We start from the raw sequence: 21,690 nt of genomic DNA, 5'->3' as shown, positions 1-21,690 counted from the left end.
GTTACCTTAGGCCTGTTCAACTGAGTTTGCCTGCAAATTGATGCTTCTGTTGGCAGATCCATGGGGACAAGAATTTTCCCTAATAATCACACATGGTGATAACATCTTCAACCAACTAGACAGAGTGTTGGACTCTGGATTTAGCTAATCTCAGGTGCAAAATAATCTAATTAAGACCAAATGTCGGTGAAAGAGGACAAGGTACAGTTGCATTCACCTCTCAAAACCAGCATAGTGAAGCTGCCCACACACCAGCAGAACATAACTACATGTCTAAACCCCCAGGAGCAACGTGGAAGAAAATATGTGAAAGGACTGACTTCCATTGACTAATTGAGCTTTTATAAAAGTAACAACAGTTAGTAGAGCCAAAGATGGGGACGAGGAAGGAATAAACAGATTCAGTCTCTACAGCACAAGTCCTTTCCTCTACCACTTCGGGAGCACCTGAGAAGAGTTTTTGTGGTTCTAGAGACATAGGGGAGGTGAACCAGCCAGGTTCAAGTATAAAGAAAGAAACAGCTTGCCATGGGTAACTTATAACTTACTGCAGTTATACATGCGATTGAGTCTTTCCAGGTCAATGGCACTGAAGTCTAGACGTTGTCCAATTATGCTGTCAAACACTGGTATCTTCGCTGTGATTGTGGGGATGCTTTCATTTTTGTTAAATGAAAATGGTGCGTAGTGCATCACTGATTCATAGTCATAAGGGGTGTTCAGGTCACTAATGAAGCCATCATCATACTTCTCAAAATTGTGCTCTCTGCCTGGTAAAAGAACAGAAAAGTTCTTCATTTTTGGAGCAATTGGAAAGGAAATGGCTTTAGCATGGCACCTTGGATATAGTTTTCTGAGGCCGAATTACTTTACAATAAAATATTCAAATTTATCAAGATTTGTTTATGAAGTCATTTGGACAACAAAGCGGTGTCTTTAGATTGCGGTTCTGTGCCTTCACATGTGACTTCGGTAAGTTCAAAACCAAATATCAATGAGCTGTAAAGAATGTGGCATATAGGAAGTTATATTAGGTGGTCTAATGGTAAACATCCTGAAGAATTGAACTGAAAGATTAATATACTCCATTCTAGAGCCTGTGAATGTTGATGCAAACGTTTCCCAGGATATTAGATCACACATGAACAAGGAGGAGCCCTGGAGCCCTCCACTCATTAAGGGGACAGGTATGACAGTCATGGAGTGCCTCCATTCTGCTCTTCTTTGAAGCAAAGAGTACAGTAGGAATCTGTGAAAAAAAAAAATTATGATGTTTTTACCCTAGATTAACAATATTGCTATGATATTGCTATTGAAGTGTCTTTTGGAAATGTGTTTTTCATGGTCTCTTGGTGAAATAATTTGTCCTTAGAGAAGGATTTTCCTTATAAAGGTGTCTGCTAGGGCAGAGAGAGGGAGCCATTTCACACACTTTGGTAAGTTTGGAAGTAAATAGAGATTGCCAGCAATCGCAACCACAAATAATATTATCAGTATATCTGGCATTCTTTCTCCAAGAAGAAACAGCACATATCTGCTCTGGTGGATAACTACAGCTTCTCTGCATAAAGACTTACATTTCCTTCTGTAAGTCCATTCTGGGTGTAAAGGTCTTCAGTTCAAGGCTTGAGATTGTATAAGAGCTTGGATTGTTTCCTTACAGATACTTGAATTGCACCTTTTATCAAAAAGGGTGAGAATCTTGCTAACTAAAGTGCTATCACTTTTTTATAGCTGGGGAAAAGATCTTGGCAGGACACAGGCATGTATAATGATGTTGTCTTTTAAGGTCATTACCAAGCAAAGAGTAATTTCTATGTGTTTTTAAAAGAAACAAACCATACAGTGAGGAGGCTGTTTCATTAGGCTGTCCTGTGTGTTTTCTCTAAAGTTTAATAGGCGTCTTAGCTTTTCTGACAACAGCAACATGAATGGGGGATCTCTTCTCTCATCAGCCAGCTATCTGTATTGCAGTTTATGAAAATGTATCGTGGCAAAACTGCTACCATGCTATGAAATTTGAGACTGCAGATCAATAATTCAGGGACAGATGTGCACACACACTCACAGAGCACAATCATATCAGCCTTATTTTCTTTTAAAGGAGCAGACAACTTTCAAATAGCTTCAACAGAGATTTTCTACTTAATGAATTTGCCTAACTGGAAAATGAAATTTTATTATATGGATAGAAACCTACAGAGTATAGGAATTGACTGTAATGATATCAGACTAGCCCCAGGACTCTATTCAGAACACTGTCACATGAAAGTCCATCATCTGGGTAATTATTTTGGTGTCTCAAATTTGTGGCTACTGAATACAACACAGGTAAGTTGAGAGGATACAATGACATAATTTTTTGAATAAAAAAAAAATGCACAGAGAATTGGCACAGTTTTTCAGTACCTCTGTAAATCATGGAGCTCACAATAGTGCATTGCAAGTACATTGTAAAGCTTTTTGCATTTGAGGTGGTTAGTTACAGTGCACAGCAAAAAGGGGCCCAAAAGTCAGGGTCTGGATGCTATTACTGTCATCATCATCTTCATCATCATGTTTCAAGATGGGGCCAAGTTAGCAATAAAGTGAATTGTTTTTACTGCTGCTCATAACAATAAAAATTATGGTCTGCAAAGGGAATATCCACATCCTATCTACTGCTCAGCCATCCCAAGAGATGACACTTACAGGGTAGCGGCAAGTAGGAATGCACATGGCTATTCAACTTGGAGCAATTCCAAACACCAGATACTGTTCTCAGAGGTCAGCAGAAATTGCTTGTACCAGCAGTTCTTATCTATCCAAGAGAGAACATAGTGTCCCTGGACCTTCTTCCTTCTTAATGACTATTTTGCATGTATTTTTTCACTTATCTGTAAAGATAGTGCGTGCATAACCCTGAAGACTGAAGTGATCAGTTGCATAGAGCATAAGCAATGGCAGCGCAACTCTGCTAGTGTGCCTTTCAGAACTTGTTATCTCATTCGCTTATTTTCACATATATGATCATTAAGTAGTATGGAACCAAACCTCACAGGAGGCAGCAGAAGAAACTGCCTAGGGACCAGGGGACTGTGGAGAGTTTGCTGAAACTCATACAGCCGCTGAATTTGGTGATATTAAGCCTGAAGGCAAGAACCTGCAGAGACAGAGAGCGGGATAGAGCCCTGTTTTATGTGTCTCATTTATCTAATCACTTTGAGGCTTCTTTATGTACAAATTAAATCTGTCCAGTTTCAGGAAAGCTTGAATCTCTGAGTATAAAACCTTTCAGATTTTGAGAGGATCTCAAAGTTCACCATCCCAGTAAGTTTACGATTTTCATTGTACAGCAAGAGGAAAAAGACTCAGAGATTAAGTTATTAGTTCAGAATCAGAGAGAAGGCCAGTCCTGGAGCCAATGGGAAATAAAGTCTTCTGACTTTCAAGCAGGGCCTCTCTCTTCTGACCTTAGACACTCTCTGGTCTTTGACCAGAGAAGTTGTATTAAAATCCTGCTACAGATTGAATTAAGGGGCTCTCAGGTATGGCCTAGTGTTTCTAAAATTATATCTTTAAGAAGATTTTAAAATCTAAAAGGAAAAATAAAATACTGATGAGTCTGCAGTTCACAAAATCTGACTTGAAAGTCAAAACCCACCTGTAATAATCTCATCCCACCAGATGGTCACATAGTCATCCCGGTCTGACCTCGACTGCTCATGGTAAAATCCCAGAGCATGCAGGATCTCATGTTCCACAATTGCTTTGGTGTCACACCCTGCCCCAATTGAGAGGTCCTGGCCAGTCTTCAGGTCCCCCACCATGGACCAACACCTGAGAAAGAGAGAGACCTTACTATCTGTTGAGTACAGTTTTCTTCTCTGTTTCATTCTGCTCACTGGATTTAGAGCAATATATCAAAACAGGCTTAAATATAAAAGGAGTAATAGAAAATATTATTACATTATTCAGGTGCTAACCAAGTGCTCATCTCTGATTTCTGAGATCCACAGAAGTTTAGTCTTATATCAGCTGCCTCTTTCCCAAGAAACATGTCAAGAAACATAATATATACAAGTAAACACTAAACTTGTCAAGACAGACTGAGTTTTTTGCAATCACTTGAGTTGGAGAAAGATTCTAGGAGGATTTAAAACAGCAGCATTTGGTCCTTTTTAACATCAACTGTACAATGCCTTCACCCTGGGTCTGAAATTATATTTTGGTGTGAGGACCCAGCTACTCATCTGTGACTCGGCAGAAACTAATCATTACTGAGGAAGAAAGGAGCTCCTCAGTCAATTCAGTGGGAACTTTTGGGGGTAGCCTGAGGGTGATGTGACAGGCAAGTGCTAAAGAGCACCTGCTTGTATTGTATCACAGAATCATAGAATAGTTTGGGTTGGAAGGGACCATCAAAGCTCACCCAGTGCCACCCCTGCCATGAGCAGGGACATCTTCAACAAGATCAGGTTGCTCAGAGCCCCATCCAGCCTGGCCTGGGGTGTCTCCAGGGATGGTTCATCCACCACCTCTCTGAGCAACCTGGGACAGTGTTTTACCACCCTCAGTGTAAAAAATTTCTTTCTCATGTCTGGTCTGAATCTCCCCTCTTCTGGCTTCATTTGCACATCACAAAGAAGTATCAGGTCAAGTTTGTCAAAGGAGTTCTGAACACACTAATGTGGTACTGAAAACAAAGAGCTTGAGCTTATGGTCTCTATAATTGCTGCTACCAGGGAGTTTCCAGTATGAGGCTCTTCTCCACCAACTTGTCAAAAATCATGGTGCTTTCAGTCTTGTAAGAGAAGTGTCACAGGACATATTACCCAAGGAAGAGCTGAGGGCAGAAATATCAGTGCCTACAGGTGTTTGTGAAGTTCTGTGAGAAAAAGAAATATTGACAGCTAACATAGTGAGAAGGTTTTTATGCTTTTCTAGATGTTCCTTCAAAGCATGTTTAGATGTAAGAAACAAAGTAAATCTTTCCAGTTCCTGGAAAACCTGAATCTCTGAGTCTAAAACCCTTTCAGATTTCAAGAGGAATTTTCATTAAAGAAGAGCCACCTCAAATCCACAGCAATATTACAATAAACTGGCTTTCCATGGCTCTTTTTTGACCTGTCTTCTAAAGATTTCAAAACCTGAATTCTGGCTGTTACATCCTCAGTAAGTTAAGAGAATGTACATGGGGGCCATTTCACCCACCGCTGGAATGGAAAACTTCCCTAGGAAGAAAAGTGGAAGCAGTTGATGAAAATTCAGAGGGCAACAAAGATGCTGAAGGGAGTGGAGCATCTCCCTTATGAGGAAAGGCTGAGGGAGCTGGTGCTCTTTAACTTGGAGAAGAGGAGACTGAAAGGTGACCTTATTAATCTTTACAAATATATAAAGGGTGAGTGTCACGAGGATGGAGCCAGGCTCTTCTCAGTGACAACCAATGATAGGACAAGGGTAATGGGCTCAAACTCGAACACAAGAGGTTCCACTTAAATTTGAGAAGAAACTTCTCCTCAGTGGGGGTGACAGACACTGAACAGGCTGCCCAGGGGGGCTGTGGAGTCTCCTACTCTGGAGACATTCAAACCCACCTGGACGCCTTCCTGTGTAACCTCATCTGGGTGTTCCTGCTCCGGCGGGGGGATTGGACTGGATGAGCTTTTAAGGTCCCTTCCAATCCCAAACATACTGTGATTCTGTTGGGATTCACCTTTTTGACCATAAAAATATCAGGTACCTGTTCCAACTTCATCATCTAAATATCCTCCACAGTCAGCAGAGAAGCAGCTGCTTCCAAGCTCTGTGTCTAAGAAAGTTAGAAGGGTTGCTTTCTCCAGGGCCTCTTTTTCTCTGCCAACAACAAATTTAGACTAGACTTTTAGACTGCTGAAGTCAAATGGGATGAATTCCCAGTGTATTCTACACAGAAAAACTGAATGGAAATTGATATAACCCTTACCCACTTTCTTTTTTAAAGAATATGTAGGTACTCTCTCCTTCATATGGCTTGAAATCAATGCAAGACTTAAGGCGAAACATTTCAAATGCCTGGAGAATGACTGCTTTGGCATTCAGATCTGGAAAACAAGTGTCAGGAAAGCACATTTAACATACTGCAGATCATTCACCCTGGAGAGGGAAGGTATGCACACAGATATGCACATGGGAACAAAAGAAAAATGATTGAAATGAAAAATGATTGAATTTGATTGAATTGTGTTTTGTTACAATAACTGTAGAATTAAAAAAAAAAAAAAGATTTTTGTATAAAGGAGGCAACTAGTTATTAGTGAATTTTAATGCGATAGAACCAGTTCTGGGAAAAGGCAAATATATCACCGTAGTGACTCCCGTGCAAATTAGGATCAGAGCTAAACTCTGAATTATGTATCTGCATTACCTAGGTTATCACTCAGAATATAGGGAACAGGAAACTTCCATCTGTAGGTCTCATTTCTTAGGGCATTTCGCTGATTTTTCTGAAAAGGAAATTAACAACTGGTGACGCATCTGCTGTGGGGAGATGGGCTGATTTGTAGCAAAAATACAATCAGGACACATTATGGATATGAAGCTTTTAGTTACTTACAGGAAGCATGATATCACCCTGAAAGAGGTCCAGTCCAGCAGCTGGAAGGTAATTTAATGAAAGATAACGTGAATGAAATATCAAACGTATTTCACATCATAAAACATATTGAGACTACTTATACAAGGTTAATATCCTTGGGCATTTACAGAAAATAAAGAAGGACCAGCCATTTTACACTGAAATATAGTGACAGGCCTAAAATTAAGAGTAGTTCGTACTCAGTTTTTACTAACCTGCAACATCTGCCTTTTTGATGGCAGAAATCTTGCAGCCACCATTATCAATGTTTAGTTTGATAACCTCTTGCTTGCTATCAGGCAGCGGCAACAGTCACACTGTGAGATAATGCTCTAGAGAATATGGTGTAATGCATCAGGAAGAATATTGCACAGTGCACCATCGAAGGATGTATAGACATTTACATTACAGGAAATGAAAAAAAAATAGAGGAAGAGAGTACAGTGTGTTGTGTCTTTTCTATTTGTTTTCCTTATCACTTATATTGAAGCTCAATAAACATCTAAGCTATATTCTACTTTGTAAAACTTTATGAAAATCGTATAGAGATGGGAGAAGAATGCTGGTGGGACTCTGGAGCCTTTCCAGTTGATACAGAGTGTTGCTGCCTTAGCACCATGGGGCTGTCCAAACTTCAGAAGAGAAAGACATCTGCACCCCTTTTTTGCATAGTTACATTCCTAGGATACATTCATGTGTCATACCCAAAGGAAAGTACTTTAGAGCTTGCTTAATTATATTTATCTTGTTACAATGAGCTACTTGACCATTTACCCACGTCTTTTCCACAATACTGAAAATTCAGCATTTTGCTCACAATTTTTCAGGTGTTATGAGAATTTAGACATGAACTCACCTAAGTTTATTTCTGGAATGTCTTTGGATATTTCACCAACATCAGGATCTGCTGCTGCAAAACAGACAAAACATCACATGGTCAGATGTGGTGGCACACGGTGAGCAAAATAAAAGGCTTTAAAACTCAAACCAGCTCACAGAGCACTTACCAGCTTCACTGGAGAGGTGCCCAACCTGAAAGAGAATAAAATAGAACCAGTATAAGGTATAAAATGTCTCTGGATGGAGAGGAGCATGTAGAAATCAGGTTTCTACTTACAGACACTGGAGTACCACACACATGATGTAACAAAAGCACCAGGCAGAGTGGGAAGATGCTGGAGCCCATTTTTGCAGTGGAAAAATAAACTGATCCCTCTTATCTCTTGCAATATATTGAGCACACTGCTGAACTTCCCCCAGAACATCAGCCAACCAGCTTCAAACTTTCTACCTTTGTAACATTATTATAACAGCGGGATTTTCCTCCTACATGGCACATCATGACATTGTTGTTATCAATTACCCAAGTCCACTCTGGGGAATGTTACAGAGAGGAATGTGATAACTGCAGGTCTTCAGTGCAGCTGGTGAAAGACCTACCCAGGCTTTGTGTAAGAAAATCTCAATCTGGCCCAATAGTTGCTGACTCCTTCTACTGTGTTTATTATCTGTCAGCATTACGATCTCAGCTGCACATGCTTTAGCAGAATTACTCTGGGTTTATAGCACTCCAGTGACATTAGAATTTGCCCCAGTGGTGTTTTGAACCAATAATTAACATCAAATTGTAAAGATTAGAGATAAAAGAGATATGATTATGAATGCCCTGACAGCGATCCCATCCCAGGACCGATGTCCCAGTGCACAACATGCCATCCTTTGCCTCCAGAGTTGGTCAAATACGTCAGTAGATCCTGGGTCTTCCAGATTGATGCTCCTTTCTTTTCTGGTGGATTCCAGACATGAAGAACTCTTGTCCTGCACTTTGCTGTCTTCTTTCTCAGGGGACACAGGTCAGGGAGGGCACGCAGGCTGAGCCAAGGCTCCAGAGAGCTCTAGATTTCCCACATGTCCTGCATCATACCTGCAAACCCTTGCAAGCATCCCATGTGCCCTGGAGTGCCTTAAACTTAGGCAATTGAATCCTGCTCCTTCGTTTCACATCTGAAATTACAAGTGATGAAGGTGAGGATGTCCACCTCAATGATCAGTAATTACGTAGGAAAAGGCTTGTGCCACAGACACCATGCGGGTTTGAATAAGAAGACAAGAAAAAGTGTTCTGGAGGTGCTTCACACATCAGAACCAGCAGTGTTGGCAGGAGACACAGGACTGCAGTGTGGAGAAGCCTCAAATGCAAGTAGATTTTGAGTAGGAAACGTGCATGTGTACAGTGACTACCCTGTCCTAGAAAAGAGTCAGTCCTCCAACCTAAGCAATATATTTTCCTCCAAAAAGATCAAAGTAGGAAGGTATTAGTACACATTCACATTGCAGAGGAATAGGTACTGAGATCTTTTCGGTTGAGAAGAAGGGCACCAGAGGACTGATCTTTCAACTAGCATCCCCCACCTAGGGCCTCTCATCATAAGAAGGACATTGAAGTACTAGAGAGAGTACAGAGGGGGCAATGAACTGGTGAGGGGCCTGGAGCACAATTCTGATGAGGAACGACTGAGGGACCTGGGGCTGTTCAGCCTGGAGAAAACGAGGTTGAAGGGAGACCTTATTGCTCTCTACAACTGCCTGAAAGGAGGTTGTAGCATGGAGGGTGTTGGTCTGTTCTCCCAAATAACAAGTGATAGGACAAGAGGAAATGGCCTCAAGTTGTGCCAGGGGAGGTTCAGATTAGATATTGGGAAACATTTCCATGGAAGACCCCACACCAGGGCAGGTGGGAGCCCAAAGGAGGCTGTGACCCCATGGGAAGCCCACACTGGAGCAGGATCCTGGCAGGGCCTGTGGCCCCATGGAGAGAGGAGCCCAGGCTGGAGCAGGTTTGCTGGCAGGAGTTGTGACCTTGTGGAGGACCCACGCGGAAGAAGCTAATGAGGAACTGTAGCCCATGGGAAGGACTTGCACTGAGAAATTTGTGAAGGACTGTCTCCTCTGGGAGCGACCCCATGCTGAAGCAGGGGAAGAGAGTGGGGAGGAATGAGCAGCAGAGACAACATGTAATGAACTGACCACAAATCCCTTTCTCTGTGCCCCTGCACTGCTCAGAGGGAGGAGGTAGAGAACTTAGGAGTGAAGCTGAGCTTGGGAAGAAGGGATGGGTGGGGGACGGTGTTTTTAGACTTATTACTATTTCTGATTATCCTAGTTTGTTTGAATGGCAATAAATTAAATAAATTTCCCTAAGCTGAGGCTGTTTCACCCATGACAGTAACTGGTAAGTGATCTCCCTGTCCTCGATTTATGAGCTTTTCGTCATAGTTTTCTCCCCCTGTCTTGTCGACGGAGGAGGAACAATAGAACATCTTGGTGGTCACCTGGTGACCAGTCAGGGTCAAGATCCAAACAAATTGTCATTCTGCTTTCATGAAAACTTCCCAGTAACATTGAACTGAGTCCAAACACCTGTGAAAGAGGCATGCTATTCTTTTAGCAGTGATCTAACGAGCTGAATACTTGGGAGTGAGTCTTATCAAAATCTGGGCTTGACAAAGAGGTAATGGCCATGGGGAGAAATGGGAAATCCTGGAACAGGGTGTTGAGAAGTCAAACATTGATGTTTCTCATTAGGGAAGGCTGGACAGAGAGACTGCAGACACAACAGCTGGAAAGTAAGCATTGCCATCAACAAAGATGAACAAAAAGAATGAAACATGGGAAGAAAAAATATTATATTACTCAGAAAAGCACTTTGCTGCTTGGCCTAAAATAATCTTTGGAGACTCTATGGGTTTGGTTTCTTAAAAATAACAGGAAAGCTTAGTTCAAATTCTTAAAATTCTTAGAATACAGAAACCACAGAATGTGGTCTCTTTAGTGAAGTAATATATTTTATCTGTTGTGGATGACTGTTAGCCCTTGTAGTGAAGAGGTTGAGGGCACTTGAAGGATGGGCTGGGACTTCAGATATTATCAAAGGGGTGAGATCTGCAAGAAAAGATAAATAGAGTAATTAATGCATGGAGTATATAGTACAGTTCTATTATATGTGTTGGGCTGACTTTCAGAGTGATTGCAGGGGCCAGAAACAAAGCAACAATAATTCATCTAAATAGCTGTAGAGGTTGCAGCAGTACCTGGTGAAGGTGGTGGGAGGAGAAATGGAAGAGCAGAGAGCTGAGGGCATGCATGGAGCTCCAGTCTGTGTCCTTATCAAGCCCATCAGAGGATCCTGGGATTACTGAGCTGGAGAGAGAACCAGGTGAGAGAGGAAAGGGCTTGGGTCTGAAACTGAGTTGGGAAGTGGGGAGGAAGGGTGGAAAGGCTTGTGGAGAAGTAGGAGACAAGGGGCAGAACCTCAGTGCCTAAAGAGACAACCTCTAACTTTCATCAGAGGGCAATGTAACACTGCCCTCAGTTTATAGACACCCTGGTATCAAAATGAATATTCAAATACAGAGACTGGAACCTTAGAAATCATAGAATCATTTTGGTTGGAAAAGATCCTCAAGATCATCAAGTCCAACCATTAACCCAACACTGGCATTGTGACCATAACAGATTTGATGCCTAGAAATGAAGCCAAACCACCCTACAACTGGAGACTAAATGCACTCTCCTAACAAGTGTTCCAATTTCTTAACTACAATTTCACCTAGCAACTGCAAATATTTTTGGGAACACCGGCACCCATATTACACAGCAGGACTGAATTTCCCCAGTGAATTACTCTTGGCACAAAGCATTGCCAGGGAAAGCACAAAGAGGGTTCAGCTGCTTGCCTTATTGCTCAAGAGAACTTGGAAACACTGCGGAATGCCCTACATAGCCTGCAGAAAAGCTGGGCCATTCTGTATGCCAGAAGCGTAGGCTGTTCTTTGCATTTTTGTCAGGCAGGACACGTTCCTGGTCAAGCATTCATAGGAAGCAGCTTTCCCACCTTGTGAAAGTTCTTGCAGTTTCAAAAGTTTCTTCATTCTCTACCGGAATGAAAACAAGAACTTTTTCCTTTTTTTTTTTAATGAAGGGCAAGGGACAAATCCTCCTGCCGGTGATGGTCCCAGCCCTCGGTCACCTGGGGTTAATCTAGATTATCACAGCATACCCTTATAAACCCTCTGCTGTCTGAGACAAGTGCCTTGACCCCTGCACTAGAGTCAGGTCTGGTTTCATGATTATTTACTTACACAGTGTTTACACTTTCCAGGCACTGACATTGTCCAAAGGAAACTCACTTCAGAATTCATCTCACCCACCATTCATCACCAGTGATGGATCACTTTGCAGCCGGTGAAGATCACGATAACAGAAGAGCAGCTCATCACAAGTCTAATAGAATGGGATCAGCTGCTCCCCAGAGGAACCGGTTGGTCTCAAATGACCCACTGGATAGTCTAGAAAGTCAATTTTTGGACACCTAACATGAAATACCCTGTGTCTGGGAAGCACAAAACACAGTGGTGTTAAAAAAGTTTTTAATGCATTCAATAAAGTGCTAAATAAGCTCTAGTGCAGTTTCCACTTGCCTGCCTTAGAAAGTTATTTTCAAAGTAGAAAAAAAAAAATTCAATAGAGAAGAATTCTTCTTACATTACAAATCATTGAAATATGGCTTGCGAACTAGTGTTTAGTTGATTAAATAAGGTACACGTTTGGTTCCACTCTTTAGAAATGAAGTACAAACACACATGGCAATCCTGTGTGCAAATGTAAGTGGATGAACTTGGGCAGGCATTTTTTTATAAGACAAAACAGGAAAGTATTGGAAGGGTCCTGTTACATCAAGGCTTTTGGTCTTCTGTTTTGCCTATAAAAGTAGCTGAAGACGTTTTTGCTTTACTCTGCTGTGAGTAAAGAATTTATTAATTTCCAGTCCAATTACTTTGCATCAGCTCATGTCCTCTCATGCTAATGTGTTTGACATAACTATTTCCTTTATTTCATAGCTGTTTTGCAATTCTCTCTGTAGACTGGAGCGATATTCCTCTGAGTCTTTAGCCTTCCTAGTGACAAAGGTCACTTGCACATCACCTGCATCAGCCTCATTCTGCATATTCCAATTTTAAATCAACTTCTTGAAGGCGACAGAGCAAGTGCACCAGCTCCATCTAACAGCATCAACACATCCCCTCTCTGTAGGAAGAGTCTCTCCTGACAGCAACATCAAGCAACGTCACCTTGGGGTTTTCCAGACACTCTGTGGCTGCATCTATGGGTTTGCGCTTTTCTGTCTGTCTGTCCAGGAGCCGACTGACACAAATAGCAGAGAACAACTCTGAATTGTCACCTGATGCTACTCTGAGCTCCACTGCTGTCCCCAGCTACATGACTCTGCCTGGATGTTCTCCCACCAGCATTGCTGCATTGCTGGCCTTCTGCAGCAAGTTCCCCTACAAACATCCAATGAAGCCTCTTGTTTTCCTATAACTGCTGACCCATTCACTCTCAGGAAATTTCTGAAGGCTGACTACTTAATTTTTAAATATTTTTCTTCCCTCTCCTTGGAGCTCAGCAGTTAATTGTGTGTCACTAGACACGAGAGGCAGGAAGCCACTGTCAGCTCCCCAGCCACATGCTTTGTCACACATCCAGAGCCCTCAAAGCATCAGCAAACCGCAAACAAACAGCCCATCAAACAACAGCCAAAGACTCGTTCCTCCAGAAACAAGAAGTCACCACCGATGGGACCAAAACACCCTTCTGTTCATTTTTCTCCCTTCTCAGTCTTCCAAGTGCTGGTTTTTGCACTGTGCCTTTCATCAGGCACACATCTCCCCTCTCAAACCCCAGATGTGATGAGAACAGGAGCATCCCCTCACCCCGCCTGCTACGAGCCCACTTTCCTCATCGACTGCAAATTTGGTATAACCACAGGATCTTCAAACTGTAACCAAACACAGCATTAGGCAGCAAACACGATCGGTTATTGCCAAAAGCCGTCTCTTGCTCTCTCCTCCCTGGGAGCAGGTTCCACAGAAATGGCTTTCTTTTCTATTCTGTACTTTTTTTTCCTCTCCTGCATCATGAGACACTTTTGTGACTGATCACCAGTTGTGTTTTGGGAAGCAGATGTGCCTGATTGTGACCACTCATACACAGACCCGCTGGGCTCATGCCGGTGACTTTCAAAAGAATCATTTTTCTTGAGGATTTTTGGAATGCCTACGTGACACTCCTCTGCAGTGTTGAATTTTTTCCCCACTGCCTCTGAAAACAACAGATCCTACTCAACTCTTGTGTCCTGGCAGCAATCAAAATACTCTACAACTCAATACAATTGCATTTGTTCACTATACATTTAAATCAGTGCAGTTGGAGCCAAAGCCTCGATCAAAAGGATCCCATTCAACACTCTCCTTGGAAAAGGGGAAATCACTGTGGATTTGCTTCTCAGATAATCCCTCAGCCTCCCTATGTGGTGCGGTTGGAATAAATCTGAGTTACCAGCAGCTACACCCTCCTGATATGGCTCTGCATCTCACAGCAACTCCTCCCTCAAAGAAGTCTTCTGAGGGTGGTTTCCTCCTGCTCCGTGACACATTGCTAAGGCTCAACTTCCTATTTTGATGATCCTGGATTGGTTTCAATGTCAAAATTTGTCTAAAAACAAGGTTCATATCTTGTGATATTTGCTTATGCATGTCCTTCTGTGAGGATTCTTTAAAGGAACTCTTGTACAAAGGCTAAGTGTTTTTCAGATTTAAACAAAAATAAGGAAATTGCTCAAAATCCTGTAAAATAGGCATAAACAGAGGAGAGTTTCACCTGACTGAATTCTACGGAGTTTCACTAAAGTCAGTTGTGAAAATCTGGTGGAGCTCACTTCATTTTAATGGAGCTACCACCGATTTACAGCAGCTAAGCCTCAAACTGTCATTTCTTCATGAGATATTACAATGTAGGGAGAAGATTTATAGAAGGGTTAAGCATTTGAAATTAAAATTATAAGCCTTTATATTTGAAAATTCAAGAGTCGTGTTTAGCATCAGCTATACAGTGATTAATAGAAGGGTATTTCTAATGACTTATTTATCCCTGCGTGTCCTCGTTCTCACATATTGTAAAAGCATTGCAAAATCTAATGACCATCTGCACCTGCTACCCAAACAGCTTTCCACCAAAGTATGGCCTTCATCTCCTGGTTTGCTCAATGTGTGGTCCCAATTAGCACCATCTTGTCACTTTCCACCATTCCACAAATATTGATGTATTCAAAGGAGCACTGGTTCAAGAAGGTGAGGCTCAAAGCTGCCGGGAATAGAGTAATGTATTTTACCATGTTCATTAATATCAAACAGGGCTCTTGCTGTCAAACCCATTCCAGATTGTTTACATACAGCATTTAACATCAGGAAATATGTCCTTAATACAACTGAAGACTACACAAACTTTCACATCTATGTCTCTGTTACTGCACATAAATGATGTTTTCTCCTGAAAGAAACATCTCATCACTTTTCCCCTTTCTTGTCTGAATACTTCCTTGGAGGAACCAGCTTAGCCACTATGTGCTAGTTTTCCCTTTCAGGCATCCATCATTTTCTTTAAGCCTGGCTGGGATAGGCTCTGTGGCCCATTTCTCTCTTCAGGGTGCAAATCAGAAGTATTTCTGCTAGTGGAAATATTCAGGTGTATGTTAACACAGTATGCCAGTACAATGGAAAGTACAATTATCTCCATTTGTTCTCCTGACCTCAATTGTCTTATAAAACTTCACACAGGCAGAAAAAAAGAACTTGAAATACTCTGCTTTCAGAGACACCAATTCCAGACTACTGGTACTTGAAGATTTTCTCATCAGCAACAGCATGATGACCATCATCCATGAAGGAATCATGTATTATTATCAGTAATTTAGGGAAAGGTCTCTGTGAATGAAAGGTGTTAAGTATTCTACAAAGAAATTAGGATCTGGCCACTGTGGACCTTGCTGCTGCATAAGAATTATAGTTTCTTTTAGCATTACAGGGGATCCTAAGGTCAAAGTGTCCCTGCTCCTCTCATGTGATTCCATCCATGTTATCATGAAGTTTGGGTAAGGATTTTTTAATTCATGTGTGAGTAGGAGGATTTAACTGCAGTTGTACATGCAAATCAACATCAGTAAGTCAATCCTGCTGAAATCCAACTTCTGCTCAATGATCTCATTAAATTTAGGAATTTCTGTTGAAATGTAAGGAACGTTGCTATTGATGTTGAAAGAATACAGTCCATATTGCAGGACTGACTCATAATCATATGGGGTTTTGAGGTCATCAAGGAAACTGCCGTTGTCTTTGTCAAAGGCATATGAAAAACTTAGACAAAAACACACAGAAGTGATTAGTCAAGACCAGAAATAAAGCTTTGCACATAACATCTCTTCAAAATTCTTTACTTGTGACTAAATACACTGGATTCCTAGACACAGACCTTAGCTGGTGTCACCAGTATCCTGATGGTCCTTCCCAGACGGAAAATCCTCTGACCTAACTTTAGACAGACACAGTGTTGGCACCTGCAATTGAGTGACCTTCTCTGGCACCTTTACAGTCCCTGGACAGCAGCAGGCATTTGGGATGTGAGTCACCAGGCCTATTTTAGACGTCTATTTTTGGTGAAATGGTCTGTGGCCTGCAAGAGTCACCTCCTGCCAAGGCAACCTGTGGTAACCTGCACAGCAATAGAGGTTGTTGAATTCAACAATTGGTCAGGGAAATTCAACCGAGCATCTGAAAGCCAGGAAGAAGCTACATGCTAATGCCAACACACTAGTGATACACCTTGCCCTTAACCAACACGAGGGGGAAGCTATTTGCTCATTTTCCATGAAAGAGTGCCAAGAAAGGGGTTCACTTCAATAGCTAGGATGGAAATCGAAATCATAGAATGACAGAATAGTTTGGGTTGGAACGAACCTTCAAAGCTCATCCAGTGCCACCCCTGCCATGAGCAGGGACATCTTCACCCAGATTATGTTGCTCAGAGCCCCGTCCAGCCTGGCCTGGAATGTCTCCAGGGATGGTTCATCCAACACCTCTCTGGGCAACCTGGGACAGTGTTTTACGACCCTCAGTGTAAAAACTTCCTTCCTCATGTCTGGCCTGAATCTCCCCACCTTTAGTTTAAAACCATCCCCCCTTGACCTGTCACAACAGGCCCTGCTAAAAAGTCTGTCCTCATCTTTCTTGTAGACCCCTTTTAAGTATGAAAAGGCTGCAACAAGGTCTCCCTGGAGCCTTCCCTTCTCCAGGCTGAACAACCCAAACTCTCTTAGCCTGTCCTCACAGGAGAGGAAATAGTATAAGAAAACACTATTTTAAGAGAACACCAAATGCAGATAATATCTTTGGTTAGTCTGTTGCATTGGGTTTATCTCCAGTGTAATACAAATAAGCTCTGGGACAGAAATGTGCCTCAGGTATAGTACTTATTTCCTTTGTACAAGCAAGAATGAAAATGAATCTCTTCAGCTGGAAAAATAGTCGTATCAAAAAAGGTGGTACAAACCAGATTGGTAATATAAAATTACCCATCCAGCTTCTCAAATTTCAGGCAAGTCCACTCCCCTTCATAGGGTTTGAGATCAACACATGACTTCAGCCTTAACATGTCAAATGCCTGTTGGAAGGGTAACACCTTCAGCATTCAGATCTGAAACCCACAACAGAAAACAATAGCAGTTGTTCTCATTTTATAATATTATTAATGTCTATAATTTTCGACAGAAAGTATGAAAAAGCGTGCATTAAAAATCTAAACATGTTTAAAAATTATCTACTTGGATCATAGGCCAGTTGGGGAATGACCTATTAGAGAGCAGTGTAGGGGAAAGGGACCTGGGGGTCCTGGTGGACAGCAGGATGACCATGAGCCAGCACTGGGCCCTTGTGGCCAGGAAGACCAATGGCATCCTGGGGTGTATTAGAAGGGGGGTGGTTAGTAGGTTGAGAGAGGTTCTCCTGCCCCTCTACCCTGCCCTGGTGAGACCACACCTGGAATATTGTGTCCAGTTCTGGGCCCCTCAGTTCCAGCAGGACAGGGAACTGCTGGAGAGAGTCTAGCGCAGAGCCATGAAGATGATCAAGGGAGTGGAGCATCTCCCATATGAGGAAAGGCTGAGGGAGCTGGGGCTCTTTAGCTTGAAGAAGAGGAGACTGAGGGGTGACCTTATTAATGTTTACAAATATATAAGGGCTGAGTGTCATGAGGATGGAGCCAGGCTCTTCTTGGTGACAGCCAGTGGTAGGACAAGGGGTAATAGGTTCAGACTGGAACACAAGAGGTTCCACTTAAATTTGAGAAGAAACTTCTTCTCAGTAAGGGTATCAGAACACTGGAACAGGCTGCCCAGGGAGGTTGTGGAGTCTCCTACTCTGGAGACATTCAAAACCCACCTGGACGCCTGGTAACCTCATCTGGGTGTTCCTGCTCTGGCAGGGGGTTTGGACTGGGTGATCTTTCGAAGTCCCTTCCAACCCCTGACATTCTGTGATTCTGTGACAGGCCAGGAGGCTGTCGGCAGAGTTCCTTGACTGGAGTAATCTTGGCAGAGGCCATAGCAAGAGATAATATCTTTTTTCTAGGTAAACTGATAGTGCCGAAACAAACAAGCAGGCTTTTGTACATCAAGGGCATTGCTCAGGTTTTGCTGGGTAATTTTATTACACGTTGTTATATAATTTCAAGAATTGTAACCTTTGAGCTTGGGGTTAGTATACTGAACTACTATTAGTTTTTACTCCTAAATTGTTCAAAATTTAATGTGGTGCCTAAAATTAGAAGAAAACAAGAAGGGCTAATGCTCTGAACTTTTTTACTTAGAAAATATCTGCATTTCCTTTCTGCCTGTAGTGAGCTGTGGCTGTGCAGAAGAGATAAGGCATGAAGGGTGCAGCAGATCAACATGCATGTTCTGGAGATCAGGATTTCCTGACTTCATTATCTAGAGATCTCAGCCAGATACACAGACACCAATTAAACTGGCTGCTCATCAGCATCCGGCTGCTCGCTGGGGCTGTTACATCAAAAACAACACCTTCCAGGACAGAATTCCACTGTTTTGTCTGGCAAGCAGTAACAAGGGCATCAATGCAGCATAATTCAATAGCAAATGAAACAAAAGCAGCCCGGAGAGATGGAGAAAAACAGAGTATTATTTAATGCAGGTAACAGATTGCTACCATAATAAAAAGTTTTATTACCCGGTCTGTCAGGTAGGATATAGATGGGAAATTGTCATCTGTAGGAGTTGTTTCTCAGAGCATTCTTCTCCATCTGTTAATGAGATCAATATGCTTTTGTTAACATTTTAAGCCAAATCTATGCTGATGTTGGTTTAGATCTGCAGTACATACCAGTAAGATAATATCACCTTCAAAAAACTTCCTTCTTGTTTCTGAAATGAGATAAAAACCCATTTAGAGTAAAGTAACATTTCAAGAACGACAATGTGTGTTTTTTCGAAGACCACACAATCTATTAGGCAACCTCACCAACCAATCCATCTCTCTTTAAACAGCAGCTGCTCAGATTTCCATAGAAATTAATATTTCCATGATAATTTGCATAACAATTAACAATAACTGTTCACCCACACATTTTTAATTGCCCTGCAGTATCCATGATGTATTTAGGATTTTTTCACATAGGAGGGAGCTTTCAGTGCCCTCTGGTGCCATCACATCTGCCAGACTTGTGGTCCCTAAAAGCTAGCTCACAACTCTGTAATAATTCAACACTCTGCTTATTTACTATCCTAACTTACCTGAGTTTATTTCTGGAATGTTCTTTCTAAGCTGTCCTCCATCAACATCATTAACTAGAAAAAGAAATAATACACCTGAGTTAGTGATGAAATGACATGAGTTGATAGGACTCCCCATTTGATGACTGGTAGGCTTCCACTAACATAAAAACATTGCATCCTTACCTCTGTCTTCATCAGAGTTTTGGATCTGAAACACAGAGAGTACAGTTTCAAAATCACAGACAAACAAAGTGAAATCTCACCCTGATGTCAAGCCAGAAAATGGAGAAGCAGGTGGGAATACCATAAAGGCAGAGGAGCAGGTAAACGGTGCTGTGAAACAACAGGTCATCCAGGAATCCATTTTGGAAGATCAACTGGCGACCTGCCAGTGTAGATATACTGGAGTGGGTGAAAAGCCTTCAGAAGTACTGATAAGCATAAGCCACCAAAACAGTTGAACTTTGAAAGGAAGAGCAGATTTTAATCTTATTAGATATAGCCATAAACCAACTCAATAACCAATCTGCTTCCCCATTTTATAACTATTCTTTGTATATTAACCCCTGCAGCAGTCAGGAGTTGTAGAACTATTTAAAATTTCTGTGACTTCTTCAGACATAGTCTTGTTCATTTCTTCTGCTTTACAAACCACCCTGGCCCCATTCTGACATAGGACCATGAAAGCTGCTGAGTATGGAAGTAACAACCTCTTCAAAAGAAGAGGCTTATGGTCTGCAACCTGGATCAATCACTTTAAGAGATTATTTGCTTGGGGGTTTTTTGTATGCCTGGAAACATCTTGTTAGATACAAACAAATACATGCTTTCATCTGATTCTACGGGTAAAGCATCATCTTTAATTTAAAAACAGTGTTGTGTTTTAATCAACAGAATGCCATCCACCAGGTTCCAGCAAAATGTGTTCATTTGGGTTTCCTCAGGAGATGTTGAAGACTTTGTCTCTCAGAGCAGGAGTACAGCAGTGGGTCCTGGTCTGGTCCCGCTCACATGCCTGCGAAGCCATGTGTTCTCAGTGTTTGGCATGGGAATCCCACCCAGGTCTTTCCCTCTGAACACAACTCACTTGGTCCAGGGTGAAGCAGGGCAGGAGAAAGGCCCTTGGTGAGCAGGGAAGAGCAGGGCTGAGCCTTACCTCCAACTGCTCGAGAAGTTTCTCCTCCTGGCAGTCACATGAAGGGGCTTTGCCCATTCTTGCAGCTCTCTTGCTCCCACAAACTTCCTGCACCTCCTTCCATCTTCACACCCCTGCTGCTGCTTTGCCTCTGCTTTGCTCGCCCACCCAGCATCACACTGCACCCTCACCCTTCAGGGCAAGGACTGTCCCAATCTGTCTGTGGAGGTAGGAAACAGAAGTGACACAGAGGCAACCCAAAGTCAGTTTTAGGTGGACAACAAGTTCCAGAACAGACTTTATTCTAGCCGGAAAAGTGTAGCAAATAAACTGACTAGAAATAGGGTTTATACAATTATTTAGCGCTCTGACAACATAAAATACAGGTTCAGATATCAGTTGACATTATTGGGGTACAACAACATAAGAATAATGAGGATCTACGATGTGTACACAGATACAAGAAAAAAAAAACAGAGGTACCAATCCAGGGAACCCAGCAGAAATAATCACTCGCCTGGGTTAGGTGAGGGCATGCACTTGCCTGGGTTAGGCAAAGACTCATTCAAGGATATATCCAGTAAATAACCACTCACCACAGGAGGAAGTCAGGGCACTCAGGCTCGGGAAGACTCCTTAGATGGCGTCCCAGCCTAAGGAGAGGGCTCCAGTTCACAGACCCACTGCTCCAAGAAGATCACTCAAAAGGGGTTTTCAGCAGGGACCTCATTTTATAGCCTGGTCAGATCTGGCTGTGGGCATCACAACATGGTCCAGAAGCTTCTCGGCTTCTCTGGACACCTCCTTTGTTGAGGACCCTGTCCATCAACTGAGAGTCCCAATCCTCCTGCCCCATCAGCTGCGATGAGGTGAAGTCACCCTGCCCCAGGGCAGAGCTGGGTGTGAGTGTCAGCACCTTGGTACCACCCGAGGTGTGTATGTGGGGACAGGCACAGTGGGGTACAAAATGTGCTAAGGAGTCATCAACTGCCCCACTGAAGGCTCTGGATTTCAGGGTGATGTACCACTGCCACAAGGAGATATTCAGTAGGGAGCTTTTATTTGATCTATGCCCTTGAGTCCAGGAGTCAAGGGTGGCTCGTGCCAGTTGACCATTAGTGGATTTTCTACCCTTGCAAGTTGTTTTCAGGAGGCTGATTCAGCAATTTCTCTGCAACCCTTCATTCTGCTGCTCTTTTGACGGGCAGGCTGGGAAGTGTCGACTGATGGGTGATCTGTGAATTTAGTTTCTGCTTCCTCTGGCCCTGCAGTGAAACA

At 42.4% G+C, this 21,690-nt stretch overlaps 1 protein-coding gene across 1 annotated transcript in view; it reads right to left on the bottom strand.

Annotated features, from left to right (window-relative positions):
- MEP1A (meprin A subunit alpha) overlaps positions 1 to 20,490 on the bottom strand; it is a gene marked incomplete at both ends in the record, with an annotated part of 28,482 nt that extends 7,992 nt beyond the window's left edge. The window contains 11 exons of the mRNA XM_080342890.1: positions 549 to 770; positions 3,644 to 3,819; positions 5,945 to 6,062; positions 6,386 to 6,464; positions 6,575 to 6,615; positions 7,452 to 7,505; positions 7,603 to 7,627; positions 18,886 to 18,926; positions 19,296 to 19,349; positions 19,461 to 19,485; positions 20,434 to 20,490. Coding sequence (XP_080199016.1) covers positions 549 to 770; positions 3,644 to 3,819; positions 5,945 to 6,062; positions 6,386 to 6,464; positions 6,575 to 6,615; positions 7,452 to 7,505; positions 7,603 to 7,627; positions 18,886 to 18,926; positions 19,296 to 19,349; positions 19,461 to 19,485; positions 20,434 to 20,490 — 892 coding nt within the window. The remainder of the gene's footprint in view (positions 1 to 548; positions 771 to 3,643; positions 3,820 to 5,944; positions 6,063 to 6,385; positions 6,465 to 6,574; positions 6,616 to 7,451; positions 7,506 to 7,602; positions 7,628 to 18,885; positions 18,927 to 19,295; positions 19,350 to 19,460; positions 19,486 to 20,433) is intronic.
- Positions 20,491 to 21,690: the final 1,200 nt, after the last annotated feature.

Source organism: Nesoenas mayeri (genome assembly GCF_963082525.1).
Source record: "Nesoenas mayeri genome assembly, chromosome: 3".
Classification (NCBI taxonomy): Eukaryota; Metazoa; Chordata; class Aves; order Columbiformes; family Columbidae; genus Nesoenas; species Nesoenas mayeri.
The sequence above is the reverse complement of the archived record's forward strand: the minus strand, read 5'-3'. Positions and strand labels throughout refer to the sequence as shown.